The sequence below is a fragment of the Genypterus blacodes genome, unplaced genomic scaffold (genome assembly GCF_046128005.1).
Source record: "Genypterus blacodes isolate CSIRO-AG114 ecotype Tasmania unplaced genomic scaffold, CSIRO-AGI_Gbla_v1 ptg000044l_1, whole genome shotgun sequence".
Classification (NCBI taxonomy): Eukaryota; Metazoa; Chordata; class Actinopteri; order Ophidiiformes; family Ophidiidae; genus Genypterus; species Genypterus blacodes.
In genome coordinates this window covers 3,199,370-3,221,411 of record NW_027466857.1, presented here as the reverse complement: position 1 = coordinate 3,221,411, position 22,042 = coordinate 3,199,370, and the positions used below count along the sequence as shown (strand labels likewise).

The 22,042-nt window shown below is 41.5% G+C and overlaps 2 protein-coding genes and 9 non-coding genes across 11 annotated transcripts; 2 read left to right on the top strand and 9 right to left on the bottom strand.

Annotated features, from left to right (window-relative positions):
- Positions 1-3,522: 3,522 nt before the first annotated feature.
- LOC142999530 (cathepsin Z-like) lies at positions 3,523-5,439 on the top strand. The gene is made up of 6 exons (XM_076149131.1): positions 3,523-3,630; positions 3,741-3,904; positions 4,412-4,591; positions 4,679-4,829; positions 5,040-5,202; positions 5,287-5,439. Exons 1-6 carry the CDS (start codon positions 3,530-3,532, stop codon positions 5,410-5,412), a joined length of 885 nt encoding a protein of 294 aa, XP_076005246.1. The 5' UTR covers positions 3,523-3,529; the 3' UTR covers positions 5,413-5,439.
- A 2,210-nt stretch (positions 5,440-7,649) lies between these two features.
- trnai-aau (transfer RNA isoleucine (anticodon AAU)) lies at positions 7,650-7,723 on the bottom strand. Its single transcript has one exon. It is a non-coding gene; the product is annotated as a tRNA-Ile (tRNA).
- A 521-nt stretch (positions 7,724-8,244) lies between these two features.
- On the bottom strand, positions 8,245-8,318 carry trnai-aau (transfer RNA isoleucine (anticodon AAU)). Its single transcript has one exon. It is a non-coding gene; the product is annotated as a tRNA-Ile (tRNA).
- Positions 8,319-8,631: 313 nt separating this feature from the next.
- trnai-aau (transfer RNA isoleucine (anticodon AAU)) lies at positions 8,632-8,705 on the bottom strand. Its single transcript has one exon. It is a non-coding gene; the product is annotated as a tRNA-Ile (tRNA).
- Positions 8,706-8,845: 140 nt separating this feature from the next.
- Positions 8,846-8,919, bottom strand: trnai-aau (transfer RNA isoleucine (anticodon AAU)). The gene has a single exon. It is a non-coding gene; the product is annotated as a tRNA-Ile (tRNA).
- A 391-nt stretch (positions 8,920-9,310) lies between these two features.
- trnai-aau (transfer RNA isoleucine (anticodon AAU)) lies at positions 9,311-9,384 on the bottom strand. Its single transcript has one exon. It is a non-coding gene; the product is annotated as a tRNA-Ile (tRNA).
- A 299-nt stretch (positions 9,385-9,683) lies between these two features.
- Positions 9,684-9,757, bottom strand: trnai-aau (transfer RNA isoleucine (anticodon AAU)). The gene has a single exon. It is a non-coding gene; the product is annotated as a tRNA-Ile (tRNA).
- A 564-nt stretch (positions 9,758-10,321) lies between these two features.
- Positions 10,322-10,395, bottom strand: trnai-aau (transfer RNA isoleucine (anticodon AAU)). Its single transcript has one exon. It is a non-coding gene; the product is annotated as a tRNA-Ile (tRNA).
- Positions 10,396-10,962: 567 nt separating this feature from the next.
- On the bottom strand, positions 10,963-11,036 carry trnai-aau (transfer RNA isoleucine (anticodon AAU)). Its single transcript has one exon. It is a non-coding gene; the product is annotated as a tRNA-Ile (tRNA).
- A 5,777-nt stretch (positions 11,037-16,813) lies between these two features.
- Positions 16,814-19,261, top strand: nanos1 (nanos homolog 1). Its single transcript, XM_076149080.1, has one exon. The coding sequence runs from the start codon at positions 16,977-16,979 to the stop codon at positions 17,655-17,657; it is 681 nt and encodes a 226-aa protein (XP_076005195.1). The 5' UTR covers positions 16,814-16,976; the 3' UTR covers positions 17,658-19,261.
- Positions 19,262-21,182: 1,921 nt separating this feature from the next.
- Positions 21,183-21,254, bottom strand: trnag-ucc (transfer RNA glycine (anticodon UCC)). Its single transcript has one exon. It is a non-coding gene; the product is annotated as a tRNA-Gly (tRNA).
- Between the last annotated feature and the right edge of the window lie 788 nt (positions 21,255-22,042).

Here is a 22,042-nt window from a genome sequence, read left to right as displayed (position 1 = left end):
GAATTACAGAAGCACACAGTGGCAGATTTTCATTTTGCACAACAATTGAGCTTATTAAACATTTAGAGAACCTAATTGGAAAATGTGAGCCGGTACATTCATTGTAATGTATGCTTTGCTTCTGAATTTCACCCCGAAAAACATTTCCTTTTATGCTATGAATGAGCATAATCAAGGGAGTTGTGGTGAAATGAAACACAACACCAACCCTTTGTGATTTTCTGCTCCTTGCTTAGTGTGGCCCCATGTGAGGCATCCGTGAACAATGAGGAAGTATACTGCAAATACTATAATTCAGGAAAATCTCAAGATCTTGTTCCAAGATCGAAGAAGGAAAAAAACTCCACTTGTAATAGATTATTAGACTGCACGATGATAAGTCTATATTTGTCTTACTGCAGCCATTCGGCCTATATTTTTTAGCTGGAGCTGACTACAGTCTGAAAAGGAGATTGGATTACATATTATTATCCCATACAGCTATTCTAAATGCAAATAAAAACATTTAGTCTCTTATTGAGTCTATTTTTCTTGAAACAAGTGAAAGTAATTGACCAATCCTGTGAGATTATTTCAGCTTGTTTCCAATACAAAGTTTTCTAGAAAATTGTCATAATGTGAATTTCTTCAAATTGAAATCATTTTACTGCATACTGTGTTATTAAAAATGTAACTGACTTGTTTTTGGAGCACTATCCACTAAGAAGAGGTTGTCCTTTCTCCTCAACTTCCGGAACTCACTGTCAGTTTTGCAGTGTCTCTGAATATATTCATTAGATTTGACATCAGTGCCTCATCCTTCAGCTCCCTGTCTTCCACCTCCCTGATCCCCCCCAAATTCTTCTGCAGCAGGGGGGCTGCTGCATTATAGGCTTTATGACACACCTGCTGAATATCACTGGGATATGCTGAGGGCCATTCCACTGTTCTAGTCCTCTGACCTTACTCCATTGCTTTCTCTTTAAAAAAACATTTACGACTGTGATGACTGAAATGTGTTGAACAAGTCGCACATTGCCAAAGACTCTCTAACATTGATGAGGCTAATTGAATGTGAAATGGCTTGCTGGCTGACAACCCCCCACCGACAGTGAAGTTCCAGGCTGAGGGATTTAGTCTGGGAAGACAGGTGGTTCCCAGGGATAGGCAAGCGATCAGAGTGGTACCTTTGAAGTCCCCTCAACTAGAAAATGTGACTGCTTTAGGTCAAAAAGAATTCTGTGAATAATTACCACGCAATGTCACGTCATTGTGTGTTTGGCGAAATCGGTTTGCTACTTTCTGAGTAAAAGCATTTTCAAGATAATTTTGATCAATGAAGTAATATGCTGCTCGTACTTTGACATGTAATATTTTGTCTATTATCACCCATTAACTCCTTTATGAAATACCAGAGACATTTAACTAACCACACGGATCAGCTGACACTGATATTATCATGCACACACACACATACACCAAATATACATTCACACACTCAATCAAGGGCACACGCATGAGTCATACACCCACACAGACAACACTACAATCAACAAAATGTACACACGCTCACACACAAATCAATCACCAGGGTTAGGAGAGCACTAATGATGCTGTCGACATAAATGAGGATGGGGACACACTCATGAAGGCAGCTAACGATGCTCATCATACACATACCACATTGATGGTTGTGTAACATGCCAGTGAGTGAGTCATCTGCTCAGTTTCAGGTGTGAAGCTTCAAATGTTTGTTGATGTACACTTATGCAGCAAGACAGGCGAACCAAACATAAAAGAGGAAAACTAAGCAAATCACCATACACAACAGCTGAGGCTTTCTCTGAAAAAAAGTTCCAGGAAACCATGTTTGTCACAAGCGACTGAGATGAAAATAGCTCAGATCGTGATATTTTCAGATCCCCTCCAAGCCATTTTATACCACTGCTGTCAGGGAGAAACACTGCAGATCAACCTGACAACAGAGGTATACTGTATATAACCATCAGGGACATGTGGGGGAGTAGAACTACCAAGGACGTCATAATTGCACCCAATGGTGAGTGATCTCTTTCTTAATGACTGGAGAAAGAAGAAGAATGGAAATGTTAATTGGAAACGTGTCAACCTTATTTGCATTGCGGGCTCGGGTTTCCAGTTCACTGGCAGCCTCAGCTCTCATTTGCTGTCCTCAAGCTGATTGCAAATCTGAGATCTGGTTTCCTTTCTATATCTAAATATTAATAGTCTCCATTACACGAAAATTACTTTCATCTCCGACTCACATGGAGGGATTAGATTTTAATCAAGGCATTAAATATGACTTTCTATTCCTGCAGATGGGAGAGGATGGCAGACAGTCAATAAGGATCAGGCTCTGTTTGTGCGATTACAGTGGAGCTGTTGGAGTCTTTGGGATGAGAGCCAGTGAATGCACCACTGAATTGCTTTGATATATGTAAATGAGGCGTCATTTGTCAAGGATCAAACCAAATGCATCAGATTTGATCGTTTTTATCAACAATCTTTAACACAGGCATCTTCTGATCACAAGTCATTATGAATCTAAAATATCAATATCCCCTGAATAATACCAAGTTTGATTTTGGCTGGTATATTTTATTGTTTCTTAAACAAATGAACCTGTTCCAGGAATTTCCTGACAATGTTTTGATAAGATTAGTAATTATTAACATTAATAGTAATATCAACAATAAAATCTTATCAACTTAAAACATGATCTTGCCTCTTTTTCCTGAATTCCAACTGCAGTGTAACAGAATACATGCACTTTTAACTTGCACTAAGGCGGTGTGATGAACATGGCCTTTGAAAAGCCTCTGTACCAAGTGTACTTTCTAATTGGAATAATGTCATGTCAAATCTGAAGAAAAGGAATATTTGGAGCATATTTGAGAATATTTCGAAGGTGACATTTAGTACATTTACTATTCGGTTCGTACCCCTCTCTTGTACTTTCTGGCAAAATTCTGCAGCTCTTAATTCTCAAAATATAGACTCTGAGAATTAATTTGTATCTTTTTATGTCTGCGTTTCAACAAAGAGAAACTGAATTGTATAGTAAACCTGAGTTTTGTTATTAGCCAAAACTCCATTAACGTAAATGAACTTTCTTTTCTGATATTTGAAATACATTAAAACTACTACTTTATACTCAAAGTACAGAAAAGCTTTTTAAATTTTGGATTTGCAGAATCATAAAACAATTGTGATGTTTAACATTCAATTTATATGTATGGTCAGATCCCCTGACATTATGTTCCTGTACATTCAGATCTTGTTCATAATAAAGTTCATTAACACAAATAAAATGAAACCAAAAATATTGAGCCTTTTAGTTCTTTATCGTCTCCATTGTACCATAATGGAGGTTAAGGAAATCTCAATGCTACAGCCAGTGAAACATTAAGACCTGATTGGCCTGATTGGTTGTTAATGACACAGGTGTGTGTGTGTGTGTTGGGTATTTAGGCCTCAACAGAGCAGCTTGTGCAGTGTGTTTTCTCTCTGGTTCAGTATGGCCGAGGTAATGTTTCTGCTCATGGCCTGTTTGGTTTCAGTCGCACACTCCCTCAGTAATCAGCCCGCGTGTTACCAACCTGTGAAGAGGAAACCTGACTTTGGCGTGAAGTAAGTGACCTGATGGGAAGACTTTGCTTTTTTAATTTACTGTCCTCTTTTTTCCTACACAGCCAGTAAATGCAAACCAGTTAACACCATTTAAAATCTGTCTTCAACAGAACTGCTCCTCGTCCTCATGAAATCCTGAACCTTATTGAACTGCCCAAATCCTGGGACTGGAGGAACGTGGACGGTGTGAACTATGTCAGCACAACCCGCAACCAACACATTCCTCAGTACTGCGGCTCATGCTGGGCTCATGGTAGCACCAGTGCAATGGCAGGTAAGCATTCCCTACTAAGTCTTTTCTCATTTTGGAGCAAGGGCTCGCCACTCTGCTGTCCTTCATCGCACCCTTGCCCCTGTAGAGGTACTACAAAATTACATTTAATGGAATTTGGTGCAGAAATGCCTCCAATCAAATGTAGATTCTCAGATTTTGAGCCACTTGACTGATGTTGGGAAGCCTATTTGAGCCATATGCTTCACAACAATTTAAGCTGCTTTACTGTAAAGTAAGTTGGATGACTTTTCTTGTATATGCAAAATAAGACTTGCACATGTTTGAGTGCCCTGGAGTCTGTAGGCTTGTGTGATATCAGCATACCCAAGTATACATAAAGCTACTTATCCAGCATATACAGATGGGATTCCTCCATATGCTCATTATGCCAAACTAAACCCAAGGTGCAGTTAAAATTGAGATCTGCAATGCCAATGTTCCTGTATTTTCTATGATTTCAGCTGTTTAATTAACTTCTTGTCATGCCTTTCCACTGTGCATTCACAGATCGTATCAACATCAAGCGGAAGGGGAAGTGGCCATCTGCTTTTCTGTCAGTCCAACATGTTGTAGACTGTGCTAAGGCTGGCACCTGTCATGGCGGAGACCATGGGGCAGTGTGGGAATACGCCCATATGAATGGCGTGCCCGATGAGACTTGCAACAACTACCAGGCGATTGACCAGAGTGAGATTTCAGCACTGACGCAGCCTATTACAGTATTGCATTATCACAATTTGAGATGAGCTTTCAAAGTGTGGGTTTTCTCTTCAGAATGCAAACCATTCAATGCCTGTGGGACCTGCACAACTTTTGGAAAGTGCGCAATTGTGCAGAACTTCACCATGTGGAAAGTGGGTGATTATGGAGCCATTAGTGGACGAGAAGCGATGAAGGCGGAAATCTACACCAGAGGACCCATTAGGTTTGTCTAAATGTTTCACCTAAGGTGTGCCACAGCAGTCCTGATCTATACAATCAGTATTGCTAATGGGAAGACCCTCCATGGGTGTAAACATTACAGTGAATGATATCTCAGCTGGCACCTGAGCGAATATACTTGACTTCATTGATACGTGATGTATTTGCGCAGCTCCCAGCCCATTAATATTCTCACCCTTCTCCCTCTCTCCAGCTGTGCTATCATGGCTACAGAGACCCTGGTTGAGTACACTGGGGGTCTGTACTCTGAGTTTGTGGCAAATCCCCAACTCAACCACATTGTGTCTGTGGCAGGCTGGGGACAAGAGAATGGCACTGAATACTGGATCGTGCGCAACTCCTGGGGCGAGCCATGGGTGAGTCCATACTAAATACATGCCACTGGCATTGCTCAACTGCTATTGGGTGTGGACATTAGTAGAACTCTCTTTATCCCTTAGGGTGAGAAGGGCTGGCTCAGGATTGTGACCAGTGCCTACAAAGGGGAAAGTGCCAGCCAGTACAACCTTGCTCTGGAAGAGGACTGCATGTATGGTGACATGTTGGTGCCGACAAATTACATGTAGGGATATGGGTCAAATGTCGTGCCGTGGAACATGTATAATAAACTTCAAACTAAACTCTTTTTGCTTTTGTTGGTTGCTGTAAGGCAAAACGGATTTCAAAAGTGTAAATATGTTCACATGGAATTGTCATCCTGCACATTACATTACGTCTACTTTTATCCAAAGCGACTTCCAATAACTGCATTCAACATAGGTAGGCGAAAGAACTTCAGGTCACAAGAAGTTAAATTAAATAGATTAACGATTATATTTGGAAATGCGCACCTATGCTTTAACTTTGAAACCTGAACAAGCTCCTTGACATACCCCTGACTATAAGGGTTTAATAGACTACTTAACCAGTCTTGCTTTCAAACCATATAGCCCATTTAGTCTTTGACAGCCTGCTCAATTGGGCAGTAATGCTCAATGTAAGGCTGCTGTTATACTTTTAATCAGTTCAATACTTTAAAAGCAAAAAGGAGGGGGCCAGCACTATTTGTAAATGATGGATGGTGTAACCCAGGGCACACCACTATCAAGGAGCAACGATGCAGATCAGACATTGAGCTGTTAGCATGCAGCCGTATTATCTGCCGAGGGAATTCTTGCATGTTGCTATAGCTGCATGTGTTTCCCTTGCTGAGGTGGCCTGTGAAGCGATTCACTCCACCGTAAGCAGGCTGCAGACTCAACACCCGAGAATGCCCTTATCTCAGGGGACTTCAACCATGCCTCTCATGCCTCAACTCTGCCCACATGCACCCAGTATGTTACATGCTGCACCAGAGACAACAAAATACTGGACTTGCTGTATGCCAACACCAAGGGGGCATATAACTCATCACCTCTTCCTCCCCTGGGAAGACCTGACCACAACCTGGTTCATCTCCTGTGTACACACATCGTGTACGCAGGCAACCTGTGGTCACACGCAGGGTGATGAAATGGTCTGCAGAGGCTGAAAAGGCACTGAAGGATGTTTCGACAACTGTGTAGGAAGAGCTCAGGGACTCTAATGGGGAAGGCATTGACAGTCTCACTGGCTGCATTACTGACTATATAAACTTCTGTGTGGAGATCATCGTACCAACCAAGACATTATGGTGCTTCTTTACAAGCAAACCTTGGATTACCCCTGACATAAAGGCCCTGTTTAAGGACAAGAGCTTTTTTGGTCAGGTAACAGGGAGGAGTTGAGGACTGTGCAGAGGGTACTGAGGTGGAAGATCAGGCAGGGTAAGAACACTTAAAAGAAGATGGAGGGCCAGCTGCATTAGAAAAACGTGAGCAGAGTCTGAAGGTGCCTTGAAACCATCTCTGGTTTCTAGGAACAAGGGAAGGTACCTGAACTGTGGAAGACATCCGCTCACTACCTGTGCCTAAGAAACGTCACCCCAAGGACTTCAATGGCTACATGCCGGTGGTGCTGACATTGCAGCTGATGAAGACCGTGGAGAGACTGGTTCTTGACCACCTAATTTTATTTTTATCTTAATGCCTTTTATTGCTTTGCACACAGCTTTGTTGCTGTAATGTGAATTTCCCCGTTGTGGGACGAATAAAGTATTGTCTTATCTTATCTTACCTCCCTGGAACAAGTCAAATCTCCACCTTCCATTATATTTTATTTGGGAAGAATAATCCAGAGCACAAAAAATCTGAGATGGGTTCAAGTAACAGTAAATGTAACAATGCAAAATATTGATCTTTAGAGGTGTAAAAGAAGGCAGAGGAAGATTGAACAGCAGAGGAGCCGAGGACAGTGAAGAATTCGTCTAGTTTTGACGCACTGACGGAGACAGTGACAAGAGGTCAAACTACACTTTAAACATGTGAGAACACCAGAACACACATCACAGAGAAAAATTATTGAAAAGCAATTGAACAAATTGAGGCTAAACAGAAAACTGGCAAAGAAATGTCATTGAACTCTACATATTATCTTGAAGCATATAAACAGATACAGATCACAGTATGTGGTAAAACTAATTTTCTTTTGGTAGATTTATAATTGAAACCTTAGTTATAGTTATATACACAGTTCTGTTGTGACAATGAGATCAGAAGTGATTCAGCTTCGCAACATCAAAAAATCAACCTCGAACATAAATTCAGCTAACTAAAACCTTAATCTCGCTTTAAAGTACAGGCCTCTGGACTAGATGGATCGTGCAATGTGAATGTGTCTTGAGTTTAACTGCACAATAGCACTTTGGTATTTTGGAAAGCTAACTGGACAATCATTGCCAAAATCCTGGCCCGTACGGGGATTGAACCCGTGACCTTGGCGTTATTAGCACCACGCTCTAACCATCTGAGCTAACCGGCCACATGAATGCGTAATTCACAATTTCTAAAAGTTGGATTTAGGGATGTGGGTCCTGTTCTTTTGGGCCTGTACCTGCCCACACTTCAACCTATGCTGCTCCAGACCAGGCTCGCTGTGGAGCTTCAGTGAGAATGGTGACAGAGTGAGATAGCCACAGTTTAGTTGACTGACTTACTCTGGTTCATAGTTAAAGCCTCTGGACTAGGTTGATTGTGTAATCTGAATTGGTACATAAGTATGTTAACAGGACAACTTAGTACCAACATGCAGTATGTGTGTCCCCGTACGGGGATTGAACCTGTCACCTTGGCGTTATAAGCACCACTGCTCAGATCCAGACTAGCTGTGGAGCTTATCCAAAAGTCAAACTTGAACCTCAATTTCGCTGATTAGCTTACTCTCGTTCTCAGTAAAGCCCTCTGGACTAGATGGGTTGTGCAATGTGAGTATATCTTCAGTTTAACTGCACAATAGCACCTTGGTAGTTTGGAAAGCTAACTGGACATACATTGCCAAAATCCTGGCCCGTATGGGTATTGAACCCGTGACCTTGGCGTTATTAGCACCACGCTCTAACCATCTGAGCTAACCGGCCACGTGTAGATATAATATTTCAAAATTTTGAAAAATTTGATTTAGGGATTTGGGTCCTGTTCTGTTGGGCCTGTACCTGACCCCACTTCAATCTATGCTGCTCCAGACCAGGCTCGCTGTGGAGCTTAAGTTAGAATGGTGACCGAGTGAGATACGAAGTGAGTCAGCCTCAGTTTAGTTTACTAAGTTACTCTGGTTCATAGTAAAAGCCTCAGGACTAGGTTGATTGTGTAATCTAAATGTGTCTTGAGTTTAACTGCACAATAGCACCTTGGTATTTTGGAAAGCTAACTGGACATTCATTGCCAAAATCCTGGCCCGTACGGGGATTGAACCCGTGACCTTGGCGTTATTAGCACCACGCTCTAACCATCTGAGCTAACCGGCCACATGTGCCTATAATATTTCACAATTTGTGAAAAGCCTCTGGACTAGGTGGATTGTGTAATCTGAATGTGTCTAGATTTATACTGCACAATAGCACCTTGGTATTTTGGAAAGCTAACTGGACATACATTGCCAAAATCCTGGCCCGTACAGGGATTGAACCCGTGACCTTGGCGTTATTAGCACCACGCTCTAACCATCTGAGCTAACCGGCCACATGTGCATATAGTATTTCACAATTTGTGAAAAGCCTCTGGACTAGGTGGATTGTGTAATCTGAATGTGTCTAGATTTATACTGCACAATACCACATTGGTACATAAGTATGTTAACAGGACAACTAAGTACCAACATACATATGTGTCCCCGTACGGGGATTGAACCTGTCACCTTGGCGTTATAAGCACCACTGCTCAGATCCAGACTAGCTGTGGAGCTTATCCAAAAGTCAAACTTGAACCTCAATTTCGCTGATTAGCTTACTCTCGTTCTCAGTAAAGCCCTCTGGACTAGATTGGTCGTGCAATGTGAGTATATCTTCAGTTTAACTGCACAATAGCACCTTGGTATTTTTGAAAGCTAACTGGACATACATTGCCAAAATCCTGGCCCGTACAGGGATTGAACCCGTGACCTTGGCGTTATTAGCACCACGCTCTAACCATCTGAGCTAACCGGCCACATGTACATATAATATTTCACAATTTTTTTAAATTTGATTTAGGGAATCTGGGCATGTACCTGACCCCACTTGAACCTATGCTGCTCCAGACCAGGCTTGCTGTGGAGCTTAAGTTAGAATAGTGACAGAGTGAGATAAGAGGTGAGTCAGCCTCAGTTTAGTAGACTGACTTACTCTGGTTCATAGTAAAAGCACCTGGACTAGGTGGATTGTGTAATCTGAACATGTCTTGAGTGTAACTGCACAATAGCGCCTTGGTATTTTGGAAAGCTAACTGAACAATCATAGCCAAAATCCTGGCCCGTACGGGGATTGAACCCGTGACCTTGGCGTTATTAGCACCACGCTCTAACCATCTGAGTTAACCGGCCACCTGTCCTTATAACATTTCACAATTTTTTTTAATTTGATTTAGGGATTTGAGTCCTGTTCTGTTGGGCCTGTACCCAACCCCACTTCAACCTATGCTGCTCTAGACCAGGCTCGCTGTGCAGCTTAAGTTAGAATAGTGACAGAGTGAGATAAGAGGGGAGTCAGCCTCATTTTAGTAGACTAACTTACTCTGGTTCATAGTAAAAGCCTCTGGACTAGGTGGATCGAGTAATCTGAATGTGTCTAGATTTATACTGCACAATAGCACATTGGTACATAAGTATGTTAACAGGACAACTAAGTACCAACATACATATGTGTCCCCGTACGGGGATTGAACCTGTCACCTTGGCGTTATAAGCACCACTGCTCAGATCCAGACTAGCTGTGGAGCTCATCGAAAAGTCAAACTTGAACCTCAATTTCGCTGATCAGCTTACCCTCGTTCTCACTAAAGCCCTCTGGACTAGATGGGTCGTGCAATGTGAATGTGACTTGAGTTTAACTGCACAATAGCACCTTGGTATTTTGGAAAGCTAACTGGACATACATTGCCAAAATCCTGGCCCGTACGGGGATTGAACCCGTGACCTTGGTGTTATTAGCACCACGCTCTAACCATCTGAGCTAACCGGCCACATGTACATATAATATTTCACAATTTTTTTTAATTTCTATTCAGGGATTTGGGTCCTGTTCTGTTGGACCTGTACCTGACCCCACTTCAACCTGTGCTGCTCCAGACCAGGCTCGCTGTGGTGCTTCAGTTAGAATGGTGACAGAGTGAGATAAGAAGTGGTCAGCCTCAGTTTAGTAGACTTACTTACTCTGGTTCATAGTAAAAGCCTCTGGACTAGGTGGATCGTGTAATCTGAATATGTCTAGATTTATACTACACAATAGCACATTGGTACATAAGTATGTTAACAGGACAACTAAGTACCAACATACAATATGTGTGTGCCCGTACGGGGATCGAACCTGTCACCTTGGCGTTATAAGCACCACTGCTCAGATCCAAACTAGCTGTAGAGTTTATCCAAAAGTCAAACTTGAACCTCAATTTTGCTGATTAGCTTACTCGCCTTCTCAGTAAAGCCCTCTGGACAAGATGGGTCGTGCAATGTGAATGTGTTTTGAGTTTAACTGCACAATAGCACCTTGGTATTTTGGAAAGCTAACTGGACATACATTGCCACAATCCTGGCCCGTACGGGGATTGAACCCGTGACCTTGGCGTTATTAGCACCACGCTCTAACCATCTGAGCTAACCGGCCACATGCACATGTAACATTTCATAGTTTTCAAAAATTTGATTTAGGGATTTGGGTCCTGTTCTGTTAGGCCATAACCTATGCTGCTCCAGACCAGGCTCGCTGTGGAGCTTCAGTTAGAATGGTGACAGAGTGAGATAAGAAGTGAGTCCGCCTCAGTTTAGTTGAATTACTTACTCTGGTTCATAGTAAAAGCCTCTGGACTAGGTGGATTGTGTAAACTGAATGTGTCTAAATTTATACTGCACAATACCACATAAGTATGTTAACAGGACAACTAAGTACCAAAATACAGTCGGCTACTTAGATCCAGGCTAGTTGTTGAGCTCAAGTTAGAATGGGGACAGAGTGAGATCAGAAGTGAGTCAGCTTCGTGAAATCCAAAAGTCAAACTTGAGCCTCAATTTCGCTGACTAACTTACTCTCATTCTTAGTAAAGCCCTCTGGACTTGATAGATTGTGTAATGTGAATGTGTCCAGAGTTTAACTGCACATTAGCACCTTGGTATTTCAGAAGTTAACAGGACATACAGTGCCAAAATCCTAGCCGGTACGGGGATTGGACCCGTGACCACGGTCTTACCTTCTGAGCTCACTGGCCACATGTAGCTATGATATTTCATTTCGGAGTGAGTCAGCTTCCTGAAATCGAAAAAATCAAATAGAGCCTCAAACTTAATCTTTTTTATAGTAAGTCCTCTGGAGTAGGTGGAATGTGGAATGTGAATCTGTCTAGATTTATGTTGAACAAGAGATCAAGAGAAGAAGAACAAAAACATTGTCATTTTATAGAGCCTAGGGTGTTTGAGAAACTGAAGATTTTCAACAAATATTTCAACCATATACCTGTAGCTTTCACACCTCGCAACATGCTGAGAGAGAAACTTAAGTGTATTGTTCAAGTGCAAACATTAAGTGTATGTTCATCAGTTGTGCTAATAAACTGAATTTTTTCCTTCATGACGGGCAACTTTTTTCCCCCAAGGTAGAGTGGTGTCCTTGAATCTGTGGGTCAACCAAGAGCAGATATAGTATTTGCCTATTCAACATCTCTGAGTTTGATAAGCGGGCCGACCTCCTTTATTGACTGACATGCTTTATTAGTTTAGGTTCTGCCGTGCCTCTGGAGTAATGTTCGCTTTAATCATCGGTTATCTACTGTGGCACACACAACGGCACAATGGCATCTTCTGAGTTTATGTGCAATTATAAAGAGCCCATTTCCTTGCTGTTCATCTGGGAAACAAAAGAAAACCAAGCACTTAGACGTTTGGTTCAAGGGGACGCAACAATAATAAAAATGCATAAACACAAGCTGCTGTGTTTCGCCGCTGATATGGAAATGCTTTCCATTAACTGTAGTTTCTATTCAGGGTCTCTGGGGATGATAATCAAACCCCGTGCTGCACTGTTAACTTCAAGCCTCCCAACCAATGCAAACCTTAAGCTTATAAAAGCTGCAGCGTGTCTGAGTGGGGACCCACAGCGAAAAACAAATATTGAACATCATTTGCTTGTCCACTATTACATGATCAAACCCCCACCCTCCAGCAATCTTTCACACGAAATCAAATTTGCGTTCTGATTAAATTTCCTGCATGTTTTCTAATTTGCATAATCACAAACACCGCTCTAATGGATGTGATTGAAAACACATAATTTATGGGTCTGAGGCTCCAAACAAAGAATGTGGTTTTTTTCTTCTGCCCCCCCGCCCAAAAAAAAAAGAAATGGCATGAAATTTGCAATCTGTGAGAGCACACAAGCCATTTTCCTTCTGGAGTGATTCAGCATTCATCTTCATTATAGCAGTCGATGAAGTGAAATGGATTTTTCAGCAATTCCTGCAAACCCATTATGTATTGTTGCAGTGATCAATATGTAGCTCTGTAAACATGAAGATGGGAAGGGGGGGGGGGGGACATGGATGGAGTATTACCGTGGCTTTGTGGGTAGAAAAAGCGTGGATAATCAACTAAACTGGTAGAGTGGCAACTATACATTTAATTGACAGCTTGCAAAACTAAAACAATGAACTAACATTTTAAATTTTAAATCTTAGCAGAGCTGCAGAGGTCGACGAGTGTTTAAATCATGACTATCTGCACTAGAAGTTACGATGGGGAAAAAAAGTTTGATCATTTATGTATCGAATCAAGCAACAAATCCTTTTTCTGTTTTGACCCCCAGCCAAAAAGAAAACAAGTTCTGGATCATACCACAGATCGGGTTGATGATCATAAATCATGAAGCATGCAGCCTGAGTACCAGTGGAAGATTAGCACCCCAAGATGGTATAAATCATACATTATCATACTCCTAACTTCAGCAAAAGGCACACGAGAATAGATTTGCATTATAATATATGAAGAGCGCAAACAGCAAAAATTTTAGATGTAATTCCCATATTTCTAATGATCTCCATGTGCTCGCAGATGTGATCATTAAAAAAAGTGTTTCCACTGTCAGCAAAGATCTTTTCCTAATGATCTGTGTTTTCCGTTGTCAAGCAAAAACACTTAGACAACAATCACTTAGTCATTGTGATTCCCTAATCGATTTACAGCCACAGCCATCCTGCTGATGTTATGCATCATTCCGCTGCTAATCTCACTTCCTTGTCCAATACACTCCCGCTACCTCGGGGCGGCCACAGAATTAGCTTTAGTTAATGGATGAGTATTAATCCCTCTTAGTCACAACAAAATTAAGCAATAATGTGTCCATGAATATTTCAGTTACACTGCACCAACACAGGAATCTGTTCACACAATCTGCCCAAGCTTGCAAAAAAGAATAGGCGATTACATCCATTATTAATGCTTCATCATAAAATTCATATTTTGCACCAAGCGAAAGAGAACACTCGACGGAAAATCAGCAGTCAATACTATTTCAAACTAACTTGCTGAGGACACAGAACAGAGAGAAATTGCTTCTAAAACACTGCAGTTCATCGAACCGCGCTTTTGTTCCGCTTTTTATCACTCTGTCTCCTAAGGTGGTGCGTTCTTATTAGATCCCTTAAAAATAGATGTGAACCTTCCAAGTCAGTGAGCTCCTGCAGCCTCCCCCTGGAAGTTTTAATTAGAACACCAGTCACTTGTGTTATCGTTGTTTCAAGAGGCCGCTTCCACATTCCTGAGCAACCCACTTCATCACAGGATCAGAGGCCAGTGAACACTCTGCTCACAGAGGTCGCCTCATGCTCCCCTGTGGGTCTTACAGCAAGAAAAAGAATCTGGATCACAGGTTATATTGACAGTGTTAGTGCCCAGGCGCATTTTACTTTCATACACATACAGACAGGTTCTTGCATAATTAAAACAAATTGTGCCCAACGCTGGAGGCAAAAGATTCAACGTATTGCTCATCATAGAAGAAATCCATTTATGTGCATGATAACAAATGGAAAATGTGATCACTTGTTAACCAAACTCTCCCAGACAGAAACCTGAGAACACCAAGACATGTCTTAGCATCAGGTATGGGGTGTGTAGAGAAGCTTGCCATCTGTATCTGTAACTGTTAAAGTCATAATCCTTTAATGCTTTGACCAGATGAATTTGAGCTACTGTAAATTTACATCACAATCCAATACTTTGTCATAATAATGAAAATAGGCATTTAATCGCTGCTAGTCTGTTAAGTAAAACAAGGCAAATGAAAAGTGGATGAAAAAAGCCGACAGTACCTGCTGACTGATCTAAATTGAATGGACAATCTCAAAATGACTTTTTATGTAAGTCGTCTCTATCCGATTGCTCAGGTTAAGTCGGGCTCAGGTCTAAGATACACGTCAGGCTCCGAGTCCAGGTTCACAGTTACACATTTGTGCATCCCCACACAGCAGCAGTGACAGTGTGGTTATACTGTCACTAAATCAGTGTTGAGCAGCATCTTCATGTCTTCATTCTTTAAATAAGATGTTCCAACATTTCAGTGTTGATCAGTGACCTGACCTGACATCATTAAAGCCTGTACTCCATTCACAGTAAGAGAAATACAGACTAAAACTTACTGGATGTTGACAGTAGATAATGATGAATGATGTCGTTTAAGTGGATGTGAAATATTCTTTTAGCACAAAGGAATAGAGGATTTGTATTGATGTGAGGCGAATATTGATCGTGTGTGTCAGTTAGAATGAAGATAATTGTAAAAAATTTAAGCTTTCTCTGAAACTCTGAGGGCTTTTTAGGAGGAAACGTTGTGCTTTTTGTCAGATTGGGCCAGACATTAATACAAATTCCTCTTTTTGGAATGAAAACAACATATGAAACGAATCAGATCAAACCCAGACGGCAATCGCAGCCCACAGGTTCGGTTGCAGGTCACAATGGCACCACTGAATAAATACAATAAAAAATAATATATTCAAATTAGAGTATTGCTTTGTGTGTGTTATTTTTTCATCATTGGTTTTGTGTGTCAAACAATGCTGCATTAGCATAACTCTCTTATTGCATTATTAAATAATGTGCAGGGCACTGCACAATGGTTCAGCCTCATCCAAAAGGTTGCTTCACAAACATTACAGTCCTGATATCACTGACTAAATCTCTCTTGCTGAGACAGAGGGAGTCAAAACATGCACAGGACATCTGGCTACTGGATCTGCATGGATGGCTTTCATCTTCCAGCTATTGGCCATAATTAGGTTTTGCTTTTGGGGGTTCTTATTTATTCAGATGATGAGGATTTCAAAATGCATTTTTTAAGGCTTGACCTGTAATTGCACTGTGCTGCCCCCTGTTGAAAGACACTGTCTCCACTGCATGTTGTATTTCCATCCTGATTTGGAGGTGTGGCGTTTCCACTGTATTGTCAGATACACGATTTGAATGCCAGTAGTACTGACTGTATCTGACAACAAAACAGGGTTGTTTTTGCCTTTTGTTCATTGTACAATTTCAGGCTCTATATGCATTTTCAAAGTTGACCTTTTCTGCTCAATGGTCTGGTTGTAATTTTGAATGGATTGCATTATGTCCACATACACATTAATGTATATATTCCTGAGACCAAGTGCATAGATAATTTAATTTCACTACATTAAACTGTTTTCATGCAGCAGTTAATGCCAGATACGACCACAGATACTGTCTTACAGCACACATTCAAATACTGTAAAGAGGGGTGTGTTTCTGCATTCATTTACAACCAACATTTTCACTGAATTGAATCCAGTTAATGGAGCCATGTAGCCTGATCCAGCCACGAGTAAACAATGGAAACATCAGGACATGGTGGGGTTTGCCTTATATTGATTTATTTTAACATAATAGGATGCATCAGCACAGATCAGATCCCACAGGACAGTGAGAGGCTGGCTGCTGTGAGGAGGCTGTTACGAAACAAAGGGCCTCAGCGTTCGGCACACAAAGGGTTAAGGTGCGTGAACGCGCCTGAGCTGGCGCTGATGGTCTTCCAGCCGCGACGATTAACAATATTGATTCGCAAAACATGCAGAATTGTAACGTTTTAATACTGAAGGAGACGGAAGAAGCGCGCTGTCTTTGGGTAATTGATTCTTGCTCGAGATTAAATAATGTAATTAAACACTGGAGGGTTATTTTTTTTAATGCAAAGTTGCTTAAATCGATTACATATGATCAACCTCTTAAATAAAAATGCCCGAATCTGTAATCGCCGAGAGGTTGATTGATGTTGAGGCGGTGCAGTGTGTCTAAACGCAGCTTTGAAGAAAGAGAGCTTTCTCTCAACCTGATGAGAAACTTGGTTGTGAAGGCAGCGCGCCCCGCCCTCCTGCTCCTTATAACCAGAGAGCCTGTTGGCACAGCGCTTAAGCATAACAGGAACATTGTAGACCACACCGCCGTACATGAACCATTCCTGGAAACCAACTCTGGCTGCAAACACGTTACGGATTTACGCTGGTTGTTTTACCTTTCCGAGACGACAAAACGACCAGAAGTGGCCATGGATTTTCTCAACCATAACTATTTGAACGCGCGCAACCCGTACGACTACACTTTTAATTTCTGGAACGACTATCTCGGGCTGACCACGCTGGTGACGAAGAATAATAAACTCAGCATGCCCCAGAATCCAAACTCCATCACCGAGTCGCTGAAGGCGACCCTGGGTTTGGACGATTCCCCCGCGTGCTCGTGCGTAATCGCGGCCGGCGGAGAGAGCGGACACCTGGACTGCTGCTGCTGCCCCTCCGGGAGCCCCCCGCCGACCTCCATCCTGGACTTGAAAGAGCGTTTCTCGATACTGAGCCCTTTCCAAAGCCACCTTGGCGTCCAGCTGCCGGAGAGGGAAGCCGCTTTCGGTGGAAGTTTCGCCGGGTTCGATCTGTTCGGCATGGAGAGGAAGATGCGCAAACCCGCGTCCAGGAACAAGCAGGAGCCCAAAATCTGCGTCTTCTGCCGAAATAACGGAGCGCCCGAGGAGGTGTACGGTTCCCACGTCCTGAAGACCCCAGATGGAAGGGTTGTGTGCCCGATTCTGAGGGCTTACACTTGTCCCCTTTGCAGTGCCAACGGGGACAATGCCCACACGATAAAATACTGTCCACTGTCTAAAGACCAACCAACCCAGCGACCATTAAAGGGAGGGAGGGCTGTGGGTGGTAAGAGGATGAAAATATTCTAAACAGACCAGACTGTAAAGTCGATTGAATTGCACTGAACAATTTTCAGATGACTGTTTTGATTTCGGCTCTAGCCTTTATCCCAATTTCATAAACAGATATTGATTTTATCTTTTATTTGTTTTCCTCCAAGATCTCTTATATTTTTATAGTTCCTTTATCCACATAGAATAATTTTATGCTTTATACATTGGATTTATTTCTTTCCATCTAGTCTGTAGTCATTTGAGCGTGTGCATATAAATACACCTATGTATCAATAATCACAAAGTGTGCATACGTTATAAAAGTATTTTGGTCACGTAGGGAAACACACTGACATTGGTAAAGGGTATGAATGTCATATTTCTACCGAGTATTTTTGTATGGTGAGCTAAGCTCGCTGTTTTTCTTTCTCGTCTTAGAAAACCAAAGTTATGTTTGCCATTAAAGAAGCTCAAGAATGTGTCATTATTGAGAACTGGTGTGCGTCTGACTGGAGGAGGAACTCTTTGGTCCCGTCTGCTTGAACTAAAAACTCCACAACATATTTTCCTACTTGCTCTAAAAGTTGACATTCAATCTATGTGGACGGAAGAAAGAAAACAATGTAGCCTCTGTGTAGGGCTCAGATTCTCTGGGGGAGATTATAATCAATTGTTGCCAAGCCAAACCTCTTTCCAATCTTTATGTGATGAGAACCTTATCATCTGACTTTCCAAGAAGACTAATGAGAGATAGTAGCATGCATTTTTTTTGTTTACATTCCCAAATAAGGGCGACACACTGGATTTCTTTTCTCTGTCAGGTCTTTTCTTTCTCTCTTTGGTTTGCCCTGACAGTGTAACAGCCAGAGGTTCTCCAGGGCAGGTCTGTGCTCTGCAATATGAAGTGGAGTGAGTCTCTTCACCTTCCCTCTGAGGGGGAAAACAAGCAAATGAATGTTAGTACACAACAGCTTATTATCCCACCATTTCTTTTTCCGAAGAATCCAAAATAAGATGCAAACATGTTGTGAATGTATGATTGAAAATGTCACTTGCAGGACTGCACATTTCTGACAGTTTTGTTTACCAAAGGAATACAATTGCATTGAAGAAAGAAGAGAGATTTGCTGTATTATATATAAAAGTGATGTTTATTCAGTATTTTAACATTACAAGTGACTTCAGAGGGCGCTACCTCAACAGGATTTTGTACTTAACATGTAAAATGTCAACAGCAGTTTATTGATATAGTGCTGCCATTTATAATAAGGGTTTTGATAGTATTTTTGATCTTTGTATAACATAATTGTATTTTCCTTTTGTTGCATTTAACATGATGGAAGTGAATTTCCAAGAAGCTATAAGCATTGTTCACCAAAAGGTGATTGTCTGTAAATAATGATTAAACTCGTACTTTTTAAAGGTTAGTTGTTCATTGTTACATTCTTGAGAGTGTGCAAGAGAGCGGATATTGAGAAAGGTTGACAATTTGCCACTTTTAACAGAGGTTTTTGATTAAATGAATAAGAGAAAAAGAAACACTGTTGAACTTTGTTATTTATATTTTACCACAATTTCCTGTATGCTGCTGTGCAGAATAACAACATATGATTTCACTAGAGAAATAAAATCTTATCAAATATTTGGAGCTATGTGGTTTTGTTCTTCAGTTGACTGACTGACTGACTTGAATATATACAGTAAACACTATGAACAGACTTGTTTACTCACCGCTTTAGAGATTTCCCCCTGAAACACTGACTTTAAGCAATATTAAAGTAGGAAAATTGACCAAAAACAACACTGAACTGACTGATAAACTCATTGATCAGCTTGCAGGCACGTGTCAGAACTTATACCTCCACCAGGTCACGCAACCCTAGACACAATTTATTTTATATCCTTAAAACACTGGCCAATCATAAGGAAATAACTCAAATACACAGAACATTATCATATATGATTACCTTATAATATACCTGCAACTTCTCTACTGCACACTGATGGCTGTTATATGTTTACATCCTTATCTGTTACTAAAGCTCCTGTCCAAGCACATGTACATGTATTAGTCTTGATTCAGATTGAAAGTATTGATAAGCTATCATGGGAGAAGTATGTATGATTCTCTACACTGAGGCTGATGTGTTACTTTTAGAGAAATTCACAAAACCACTGAAAAATGCCCAATCAAACAGGATCTACCCTAGTGTTCCACAAAGTGATTTTAAAATCAGTTTGTTACTTTAAAAGTAACTCTACCAACAAACAAACAGATACATGCTCCTAATGCGTACAATGTCACATTCATCAGAGGAAAAGAATCTTTAGCTGTTGTACAAACTGGACTTGACACACTGCTGTTCTCCCATCCTTAAGATTTGCTTCTGAAGGACAAACACAGTGCCATGGTTGTTCTTGCCTCTTGTTTAGGGAGGTCTGCCCACACAAGAATGTCTTGGCTTATGCCTCGCCATCCAAACAGATCATGTTTGCACTGAAGTGGATTGAATAGCTGGCCCTCCCAGCGCTCTCCGCCTGCCATCTGTGGAATGGCTGCTGCAGATATATTAAGGGGCTCCAAAACGGGCAGGAAGCCTCGCTGCTCCTTGTTTTTGGGAAGACTCGGGGCTGCAAGCAGCTGTGAGTGCTTATGACTTACAGGGACAGCTTGGACTGATTGTGGAGTCCCAATGAGGGAAAAAGAATTAAAATACTAAAATCATGACGAGTGAATTCATGAATGGTTTTATTGTGTGCTGTATCAGTCACACCAGCAAAATAAAACCAAACACTTAGATGTGTTGATTAGGAGGTAGACGCTACTGAAATGGAACATAACAGAACTATTCAAATATAGTGCACCTTTTTTGCACTTTACTTGAGTATTTCCATTTTTTGCTTTCTGTTCATCTACTCCACTATATTCCCTTTAAATCTTTGGTTAATTTACTCAAGCTGTAGAGCAGAATGTAAACTCAATCTGACCTGACCTGAAAGCATGAAAATGTAAATAATTGTAGAGAAAATGTGAGTTTGGAGTTTAATCCCACCACACTTCCCCAGCTGAGGCAACAAGTATGTGTTGATCAGCAGCAATCCCTCAAATGCTGTAATTATCTTTCAGTTTTGCACATATGGCTGCATTGTTGTTTGCCACATAGCACTTAGCCTGACCCAAACCCTGTATTCCTGCCCTGGTTTAGATGAACAGTCAGTGCGGCTAGTCTAATGCAGTGCTCCACATGTAACTCCACCCCCATGTTTAACCCTTCCCCAGGACCCAAGATGCAGCAAATGGTAGCAAGAACAAGGCAGACAGTTCAGTCTGTTGCAAATATGGAAGAAGTAGGAAGCGCCCTCCTGGTAGAGAACATAATTTAGGACTACCTGAAGTGTTTACATCTCCATGGTTTGGTTAGAGAAGCACATTTTACTTCACCCCTGTGAGTAGTTTTCAAGATCCAATGGCCCTGATCGCAACATGTCTGTCCAAAATCTTCAGAATTGGAGATGGAATCCTCATTGTTCGATTAAAACCAAGGGAAAGTGATAAGATATTGCATTGGCCGGGAATCGAACCCGGGTCAACTGCTTGGAAGGCAGCTATGCTCACCACTATACCACCAATGCTGACACAAAGAGACAAAACAGACAGAACAACAGTGACTAGTGTCACCCACACCTAATCTCTCTCTCTCTCTCGTTCTCTCTCTCTCTCTCTCTCTCTCTCTCTCTCTCTCTCTCTCTCTCTCTCTCTCTCTCTCTCTCTCTCTCTCTCTCTCCTCCCCTCTGTCCTCATGCATTTCTCCAGCTGAGACTCCAACATTAAAAATGGATGACTACTAAGTGCAACAGGGATTTATCTCTGTGGGAACAGTGATGAAGAAGCCTGGCGGGCTAGCATTTCAGGCAAACACAGTCAGCTAACAGGTCTTATTCCCTCTACACCGCTGCCTCCATTAGCCGCTCTGCAGACAGGGCTCATATAATCTAGTTAGTTTCACCCTTTATGAGATATGTATCTTTCATGATCATATAATATGGCTTAGCTGGCGGGTTTGTACGCAATATACTTTACAATCTGTACACTGCTAACTTCTCTGCAGAGCTTTGTGGGCAGAGAAATACAGGACAGGTTGGTTTTAACATATAATAAGGCAAAGTTCTGCCATTAACATACATCAGCAGTGACGTTTATATAAAGTGCAGAGATGATTGAGGGAAGTATTTTAGCTTTAGGGCAGTGTTATTCATTTAGAGTGTCTCTGACTAGTTATCACCAAGACTGAGCAGCAACTGAATCCCCCCCGGCAAAGTGATTAGGACTTAGCTAATGCACTGCAGCAGTAGTTAGTCTTTGCTGTTGATGCGACTTAGAGGTGCCATCCATTCATGCTGCTCTAATCGTGGTGCTTTCC